This window comes from Morone saxatilis, unplaced genomic scaffold, assembly GCF_004916995.1.
Source record: "Morone saxatilis isolate NCDOM2014 unplaced genomic scaffold, NCSU_SB_2.0 Contig16, whole genome shotgun sequence".
Taxonomy (NCBI): Eukaryota; Metazoa; Chordata; class Actinopteri; family Moronidae; genus Morone; species Morone saxatilis.
In genome coordinates, this window is record NW_023339718.1 from 26,479,325 (window position 1) to 26,489,462 (window position 10,138).

The following is a 10,138-nucleotide window of genomic DNA, read 5'->3' on the forward strand; positions in this document are numbered from 1 at the left end:
GGTTCGAGTCTGACCTGCAGCCCTTTGCTGCATGTCGTCCCCTCTCTCTCTGCCCCCCTTTCCTGTCTCTCTCCAGCTGTCCCTGTCAAATAAAGGGATAAAAGGCCAAAAAATAATACTTAAAAAAAAAATTTTGTATAATGTATAGCATTTTTTCATTTTTCTGTTAAATATTAATTGAAATATTTTTTGAGAACATTAAGCTTTTATGTAGCAGCAACGTTGAAGTGGAACTCCCGTGAGATGACAATACCATTGGCCCCAAGATAATATGCGTTTGATGCCTTTTTAAGGATTTTAATGTGGATTTTGTTTTTTGCAGAAAAACATATCAGACACATTATTGTTCCAAGAAGACTATTTGTATATGTCTGGAGGGGGGTCTTTAAGGCTTTTAGTAACGCAGGAAGGTGTTGGCGATCCATGTTGAAGTGCTGCCAGTGAATCCCTGTAATACAGGCGCTGTATTAGAAAGGTGGAATCATCTGTCATAATGTCATGTCGTTTGAGACACCTGCTAGCCTCTATGTTCATCATCATGTGTAAGTGGTATTTTAAAGGTTTTCTACATACACAGCTATGAGAAAGCATAAAAAGGCAAGCGCGCCTGTCAGAAACCAGAGTTTATGGCTAAAAGGTCTTGCGGGTCTCCTAACAAGAAAGTGACAGCCTTTGCCCTTGAGAGTTTTGCCCTCCATGCCCATCAGAGTCACAGCTCTGGCAGAGACAGACGAGGGCCCGTCCCATCATGATGGATGCCCATTCTGATGAAGAGGACGCAGCCGGGTCCCACGGCGGCAGGAAATGAGACAGCCGTCACTCCTCCCTTGAAAATTCAATCAGAGAATCCACCGATCATATTCAACCGATACAGCAACCTCGGTAAGCATGGTCAGAGCGCATTACCAGTCTGTCAGTGATCCAGGGGACAGGAAGAGGAGCTGTCTAATGATGGATGAAGGAGTGATGTTAACCCTCCAACCCTTACACTCCATATGGACTAATTCTGGATTAACACCTCGGTTTAATGGGGATTATTCATCATGTTAATGATGACAGCGGCTAATACTGACTGAGCAAAGGTCTTCAATCTTCATAGTGAAGATGTTGGAAGGGAAGATGTTAATGGGAGCTGGAATCAACATAACCAGAAGGACCATCAACTCAACAAGCAAAGGTAAAATGAGGACGCCAAGCAGGTTAAGAACAAGCAAACTTCTTACTGTGAATTTTCTGAAAGCCACTATATATTTCTAACCCTCTGATGCTTTGGATCTGGATCTTCAGGTCACCCAGGATCCATACCCTTAACATATTTTTTAGAATTTACATGTATCTATAATTTTGTCATCACAATTTGTTCACACTGTGATTTTTTTGTTGGTTTGTTCTGTACACATTACATATTTCATTTCTGCCTAAGCATAAGACGCAATTCAGGAAAATAAGGAGACAAATTCCAATTCCTTTGACACATCCTGCATTCAGGCTACTCATGCACTCAGCGGAAGTGAATATTTCAGATTTTATTTCATCTGTGGTTACTGGTGGTAAAAGCCTTTTTTTTATACTTCAGATCCCAGACTTCAGTTGGAAATGTAGATTTGTATTACACATCGTTCATTAGTGGAAACCAGCATATGTAAAGGAGCTGAAATGACAGAGGAGAGCAACTGGTTTATCTGTTTACAGAGCAGCCAAACAAACATGGATTAAGGGCATTCATCCTGTAATTGTGTAATGATAATTCAGTCACATGTGATTTCATCACATCATGAGCAGCCTAATGTCTAATCACAAGTATTAGTCATCAACAAAATATTGTCAATTATTAATACAAAATCATGTCAACATCCACACAATTCATCTAAGCTGTCTGACGTCAGATCATGTTTCACAATATACCCGTAAAAAATCTAAAGCATATGACTTAATAGGCTTTCAAGGAAAGAACATGCTGAAGAATACTGAAGACCATGCTTGGCTTCAGGGGCCCTCCAGATTCATCATCATGTACCTGAGTCAGACAGTTTCCACACAATAGCTCAGCTCAGTAAAAGGAGTTGTTTACCTTGGTGTCATGTTGGAGGAGTGCTGGTTCTCACAAACCGCAGAAAGAGACTGTCACCTGCCGATTTTCATCGAACAGCTCATTGTGGATATGTTTGCTTGCTGGGCAACAAGGGCATCTCTCAGCTCATTGTTTTGGTTTTATGGTCCCCAACTTTACTGTTTTGTTCAATTTTGGCTCTCATCAACCTTATTTCCAGCAGCAGCAGGCAGCTGTTTTCAGTTGAAAAAGCTCTGATAAACCCACTGTACACTACCTGTCCGACACCAAGCAGCAGACTGACACAGTTAGCAACTAGCTGGTGAACACGGTGGAGCATTTAGCATGTAAACATTCTGAAGTTTCTGCCAGGAGTTGGTGGACCCAAAAAAGAGCTAAAAGGAGAGTAATCAGTGGATTTACATTCATCAGTTAAACACGTTAGCCGTATCAACTTTAAAAGTACAGGTGTGATATAGCTTCTATCAGTGAGTTAAAATTACCCACAGTAACACTGGAGAATGTGCACACATTGTTTCCTGTGAGTCTACTATGTCAGTAGGCAACTTGAATCCAGTTTTAAAAAAGGAGTCAGAGACAATGAAAACTACTATATGCAGAGGCAACTACAGTTAACAATGTAAATTAATGAATGGCTATAGCTGAAATAACCCAGGCCATAAAAAGTTGGGGCTTCATACAGTGAATGCAGATTTAAAAAATCTGTGTGTAATTAAACCCCTACATTCTGCTAGCTCCCTCCCTCCCAGCAAATTTAAAAAATGCCTTGTAGCTACAGGCTGTGGGACGCAGTGGGTAACATCGACCAGAGTGACAGACTGACCACCGCTCTGTGTCTGCCCTAGAAACACTGGAGTCCACTGGAGCTGTGACAGTCACTAGAGGCACACTCACAGCCGTGTTGTAACGTTAGCTAAGCTAGCAGCTCAGGGAGGCTAACTCTCCGGTGTATGTGGTAGTGTCAGTACGGCTACGTAGCAGGTCATAGTCTGCAGAGTGGATACGTTGGTTTTATAGGAGGGGTTGTTGGTGTTAGTGTGGGTTGGTTGCTGATGAGAGCTTCCACCACATACATCACCTGCCTTCAGATCAGCCAATAGCGAAATTCAGCTGCAATAGTTGGAATAGTTTTTAACAGTAGAGGTATGCTATGCTTATTTATAGAAATAAAATACTCTGCACTAAAATGTCAAGATCTGAACCTGTATCAATCAACAGCACTACTAAGTACCCATATACATAGATTTTCAGCTGAAAAAAGTGGTCCAAAGCATTAATCTGCTTTCACTCTTGCTCTAAGGGGTAAAAAAGAGCTAATTTGTCTCGCCGTCCATGTTCCTGTGTCCAATACTTGTGTAACTGTTACAGTGGGGAAACAATTATTTGACATCAAAGAAGCATCAAAGCAACATCCCCTATCGACCACGCCTTTTCTTGCTCTCAGCAACCAAACTACTATTGATTGCTTTCCCTCTTTCAGCTCTGTTAGGAAAAACTTACACTGCTAAACACACATTCTTTTCCCACTACAGCTGTTTAATAATTTAACCTATTACATAATTGTTTCCTTGGCATGATATAATCCTGCCTTTATGCAAATGACACAGAGCTGTGATTTGTTTCATGCTAGCAGTAAGGCTGTGGTGCTGTGGTCCTAATGGGAGCTGTGGCTGTGTGTGAGTCATCCTCCGCAGGCTCTTATGCTTGCCTCTAATCATCCCCCCGAGGAAGGATAGGAGGGGAAGGAGCAGTCAGGAGGAAAAGCACAGTGTCTCAGCAAAGATGAACAGGACCGCCTGTACATGACACTGACATACTTTCCACAGCTGGTTTTTAACTTCTCTGGCTGGGCAGTACCCTAAATATTATCAGAACTGTACAGAGAAATACAGTTACAGTCACTCTACAGCAATACAATCAAGTTCCCCTCCAGTCTGAAATCAGTGTATCTCTTCTAGTTTCTCCTTCGTGCTTGGACGGAGAGGGTGAACCAGGGAGTTGCGGTCTGTAACTGCACCACAAGATGCCACTAAATAAACTAACTAAACTATCTGAACTAATGATATTCAAAGGAATATGTTGATTTAAGAGTTATTTCTGTAAGTTAAATGCACTGCATTTATATAGCTTTTTTAACCAAACTGCTTTACAATTTGCATCTCATTTACACAAACACTTAGACAAGGAGTTACCAGGCAAGGCACTGCTCTGATCATCAGGTCCAATTCAAGGTCCAGTTTTTTACACAATGTGGACAGAAGGAGCTGAGGATCAAACCGCCAACCTTGTGATCGGCCCGCAACCTGAACCACTATGAATATAGCTAGCCTTCTAGCTGTGTATGAAGATGGTGTCCCCATTCTTAATCCCGCCCACAAAGCTTTGATTGAAGTGTTTCTATAACCAGGGGAAACAGCCATCAGTGAACACAACGGCTGTGAAAAATTCAAGATTCTGAAACCAGGCAGGGCATATACGCTGCTCAAAATACACTAAAGTTACAATTTATAGCCAACAGTTCCTCCCTTCACAACTCAACAACGCAGTAAAACCGTGTCTATCTGGAACCCCCAGACCCTGACAGACATGGTGCTTTAGAAACACTATGAAGGCCAAGATGTCTCCTGTGAGTGGACTCACGTTGTAGAGGATGTCAACCCATCCCTCCATGGTGATGCACTGGAAAACGGTGAGAATGGCGAAGAGGATATTGTCAAAGTTGGTGATGCCAAAGCTGGGTCCGATCCAGTACTCCCTACAGGCGGTGCCGTTGCTGCAGGTCCTTGCCGGCGCCTCCAGGCCACAGGGAAAATCTGCCGCCTGCTCACCTACGGCCACAAACACACACAATCACAAACATAGAAATACACAAACTGAAGTATCTGTAGGGCAGGGATGTATTCTTATCTTCACATTCTTATATTCTAATCTCTTATGCTAAAATACAGAAAAATCATGCCATTTTATGCAGAACATATGGGTTTAACTACAAAGATACACAGGATGGCAACATTTAAGCTGAGTGCATTTGACCTCATTTCCTGTTTTTATCCACAGTGACTTACAATTATAGTTCAACCAGTGCTGGCTCTCCAATGTTGACAAAAACATTCAAGGTTATATATATATGAGATTTAAAACATGAATATAGCAGCAAACAATCATTTGCTATATAAAGATATCGGGGTTGCTACACATTTTTCCTTTCAATGTTTCTCACGTTTCCAGACAGTCTCTGAACATTTTTCAGATCAAATTAGATTTAAAAATTATTCTTATTATGTCAATGAATGATTGATAAAATCCAATAGTTAACATGTATGTTGTTAGGGCCCAAGCAGCAAAGCGCTGCGAGGACCCTATTGAAATTGCTTGGGTTATTATTTTATTCCCCAATGAATCCCATTTTTGGAGGTTCCATCACTACATATGTGTTTAGATAAGCCTGATACTCCTTTGGTTATTTGCTGCATTTTCTTTTAATTTGGTTGCAGATTTGTACGGATTTGGTATAGTAATAAGCAGAGCTGGTGCTAAGCATAGGCCGTATAGGCTTTTAAGGGCAGCAACATGTGGAGGGGGCCACTGCCAAGAAAAACAAATTCCAGATATGAACACAGCTGATCCACTAAATGCCAGCACAAAACACACGCTGGGCATAGGACACCAAGAGCAAAGGGGCACCACAACAAATGATCATTAATCACAATGGTTTATACAGCACATAACCACTTTTAGCTGTCATTTATGGTGACGATAGCTTCTTCATCTCTCTCCTCTGCAGAACAGAGTACAGGGCTGCCTGCCACCTGCTTTGCTGTTACACGGTGCTTGTTAATTTAATAGTGATTAAAGCTGTTTGTCACTAATCAGAGAGAAAAGGAGGAAGGACAGTGTCTGTGTGTGATGTCAGTAATATTATTTATTTTACTGAAAATGTTTGATTTTTTTTCCAGTGAGATATTATTGTTTATGTAATGACTTTTCTGTTGTAAACTTTATTGTTGCTGCTCTCAAAACAGTATTTAGATATATATAATATATAATTAAATTTTAACCGTGTTCTTTTGTCTTGCTAATGTCTGAGTGTTGCTAATGTCTGTATGTATTTTTGAATTAAATACTGTAATGATAATAGTCTAAAATTATATGAAAATGCGTAGTTTTTAGTCAAATAACGTCACCATATCTTGGGTTAACATTCCAATTTTTTAACAGGGCAGAATGGTGTGTTTTGTTGTTTCAAGTAAGTAAGTAATTCAATTGATGAATGAATGATGCCAAGATACACATAACAAAACCAATTCCAGTCCATAGCTCTGGGCCAGGGCTTGGTGAGGGTGGGACCAGCTGGCCTGGGTATATGTTGGAGCATATAATGGTGAAATTTGAGAAACCTCTATAAGGTACAAGACAATGGAGTGTTTTTGGCAGCTATAGTACAACAAACAAAGGTGCAGAAAGGGATCAGGTTTTATGTCACTATACAAACCATTGAAAAATGTCCTCAGCTATGACAAACTCAACTTACGCCCTGGTTAATACCGAAATCTTGTTTATGCCTTGTTCTCCTCTTGCTCACCTGTGTCTATCCTGAAGCAGGTGCGATGGAACTTGCCCATGTAGAAGTCGAGGCCAATGATGGCGAACATAAGGATGGCGAAGAAGAGCAGCAGGCCAATCTGCAGCAGAGGTACCATCGCTTTCATAATGGACTTCAATACCACCTGCAGACCTGATGCAGACAAAGAGAACATGCTTTTGAAAACACAGGAAATCATTTGATTTAATTATTTTTGTTTTGCCTCTGTCTCTGAACAGGGCTAGCAGCTAATGTATCAGGGCTTTCGGTGTAGCCTGTGGATAACTGGAAAATGGATATGCGGGCCAACAGTTCCACTGTAGCCTGATTAGCAACTTGATATGCAAGAATGAGAAGCTAATAAAACTGGAGCAACAGTTGTCAATGGGCACAACACCAGATTTTTTGAATGACTGAGCACAACAGTGTTGCAGACAGTGAGTCTGGAGTCATTGGTTCTCTTGGTTCACAAAACTGAGATGGGAATACGCCAGATTGTCTGGATATACTGTGGTAAATGGCATTTCAGACTGCATAAAAAGTGGGCTGAAAAGATTCTTGATCTTGGGAACATATCTGTGAGAAAACCCAGTTTGCCAGAAATTCTGTTTATATAGCACTGACTTGTTTCCCCAATTCCCCAATTTACAATAACTCTATCTGCTGCCAAATTAGAGAAGGCAATGTTTTTTAGTTTTTTTTTTTGTTGCTACATTTATTTACTCCACCAAAGTTGCAGGAAGAGGTCAGGTCAGATGGTGGGTGTACAAAGAGCAAGATTGTTATACTAGAGTCCAGAGATTGCATCATGACCACTATCACAGTTTTCAATTAAACGCTAATAAATAATTCTCTCCTAAGTGCTGCCATTGCCAAAATATACAAATATGTTACCTTCAAAATGTATTTACTGTTGCGAGTTAGTTGTATATACATGTAATTTCTACAAGACAGGGTTGTTTAAACTCAGGGTCCCTTATACCACATGCAGATTTCCCAGTGCTTTTTAACACATCCCAGTAATTAAGTGAATGTTGAGTTCAGAAATGGTGTAATATTTTATTTCTGTAACAAGATAATTGATTCAGATGATTACTTTGCTTTGTTACACCACTGAAATAAACACTGGGGAGTGAAGGCTGGCCCCGTGTGGTCCTGATCCAACTAGACGAGCCTACTGTCACGCTCAACATCTGGTTTTTTTTTTTTTTTTGCTGAAACAGTTAAATGCTGGTGCTGAAGGGGGGGAAAAGGGGTCAGAACACACAGTGAAATAACTCCTAACAGCATGTAACTCCACATAAACCAAGAATTTGCATTTTTACATTTCTATGTGCTAATTAAACCAATGTGATACATGTTGTTAATTAGCCAGTTTCCAGTCTTTATGCTAAAACTGGCTAGCCATATCCTGACTCTAACTCGGTTTCTGGAATCTCTTTTATCGTATTATAATCAGTGTAGTAGTTACATTAATTGTGATAAAAGTTTTCAAATGTGAAGTATACTTACTTGGAATGCCGGAGACCAGTTTGAGCGGCCGCAGTACTCTCACCGCCCTCAGTGTTCTTAGATCAAAATCAGCCCCCACAGTGGCCAGGATTCTGCACACACAACAACAGCATAGGCTCAAGATTGCACTGTACACTGTCAGCAGCTATTTGTCCAAAACACATCTGCACGAAAAGATCAATTTAGGTCTTACATGTAGCATCTTAAACATCAGTTAATCATTATCTAACAAATGAGACAATGGTAGTGACAGTTGGGGAAGTAATGCAAGTAATGTTTCTCACAATAAGACCACCAAAGCACAAACTGGTGACACTGATATTGTATGTACCAGCTTGTATACACACGATGCATTTAGACACTTCTATTATAATTAATACAGCTGTCTAAACCGGCTGCTTAACAGTAACAGTCTATTCTGTTTCTTTTTTGGGTGTCTCACTACAGTTTGCCTATCTTAGTGCTGCTCAAACGCGGGTTAGGAGCCTGAATGCATCCTGTGTAGATTAATTAAGATTTAAGATTTACTTCATTTATCCCTATTCTTTTTTTTTTATACACACACAGGCTGAATTGCACATGCAAGGCTTCTGGACATGCTAACAGAGAGAGAGATGGTGGTGTGATGGGCTGCCACGTTAGCAGCACCCCAGGAGCAGTTTTTTGGGGTTAGGTTGCCTTGCTCAAGGGCACCTCGTCAGTGCACAGGAGGTGAAACTGGCCCCTCTCCAGCTACCAGTCCACACTCCATATTGTGGTCTCTGGGACTTGAACCAGCGACCCTCCGCCAAGTCCCTACACACTGAGCTACTGCCGCCCACAAGTTAGGCCTGGGCAATCAAATAATAGCAATATATATCTGCAATAGAACCTTAAGAACATTGTTTAATAGAATATTAATAGTCTAACTTAAATACAAACCGCCTTGAAAGCACTTATCGAATACGGACAAGCTCATAAACAGCCTATCATTTCCCTTGATAACGGAGCGTGCTATGAGTGAGTCACCCTTTGGGGTACACAACACGTCGTCACTCCCAACCGCAGATTCAAACCCTGGGCCACTACAGCAAGACCTCGGTACATGGGGTGTACATTAGCTATCCAGGGCGCCCCGTGCATCTTCTTTAAAATTCATTTGAGCACCATGGACAAAAAATATCAAGAAAGTGAAGAAAGCAGGTTCAATGGACTCAAAGAATCAGGGGGGAAGTGAAAGTTGTATACTACAATGATTTCTTTTGGTGTATGTGGAACATTTGATACCAAATTAGTGAGAGATCTAAACCCTGCCACTAAAAATCCACTCTTGTTATGTTATCACTTATGAAGAGATCATTTTTTCAAGGGCACTCAAAAAGTAAGTTATATTTTCAAGCTTCAAGTAAACAACCACTGTCAGAGCGATTACTTATCTAAGAAATAAACTTCAGAGGAGCCCAACAACACTAACAGCAGTGTGGATCCTACCTGCCACCAAACACAATGACAGGACAGTCTGTGGCTGCCAGCTGCTGTTTCAGCTCAGTGATCATGACAGCGTAGTCAGCGAGGGCCTGCTCCACCGTCAGCAGGCCGATCTGAGGGACGTTAAAGGAGTCTTTGCCAAACGGCAGAGATTTGCCATAGTACCTCTGGAAGAGGGAGAGGAGGACAAGAAGACATTCAAAACAAAATGCAGGCAATGTCAGAGCTGCAGTAAACCCCCGCTCCACATCAGGACATCATACTCTTGTATGTGGATGTGATCCAACCTGCCAATCTTTATTATGTGACTCGCTGTTAGGGCACTAAAACTGTCTGGCTTCTGGCTAGATAAGCTGATGGAGAATGTTTTATTATTAAATTTCAAATCATTTCAACTCTGGAACGACATTTAAAAGGTCCAGTGTGTAACATTTAGGAGGATCTATTGTCAGAAATGGAATATAATATTCATAGGTATGTTTTCATTAGTGTATAATCTGAATATA

At 41.0% G+C, this 10,138-nt stretch overlaps 1 protein-coding gene across 1 annotated transcript in view; it reads right to left on the bottom strand.

Annotated features, from left to right (window-relative positions):
- Window positions 1-10,138, bottom strand: part of cacna1ba (calcium channel, voltage-dependent, N type, alpha 1B subunit, a) — a 129,772-nt gene that overhangs the window by 92,506 nt on the left and 27,128 nt on the right. The window contains exons 4-6 of the mRNA XM_035658906.1: window positions 8,166-8,257; window positions 6,654-6,806; window positions 4,712-4,899 (exon numbers count right to left, since the gene is read on the bottom strand). Of these exons, the coding sequence (XP_035514799.1) occupies window positions 4,712-4,899; window positions 6,654-6,806; window positions 8,166-8,257 (433 nt within the window). The remainder of the gene's footprint in view (window positions 1-4,711; window positions 4,900-6,653; window positions 6,807-8,165; window positions 8,258-10,138) is intronic.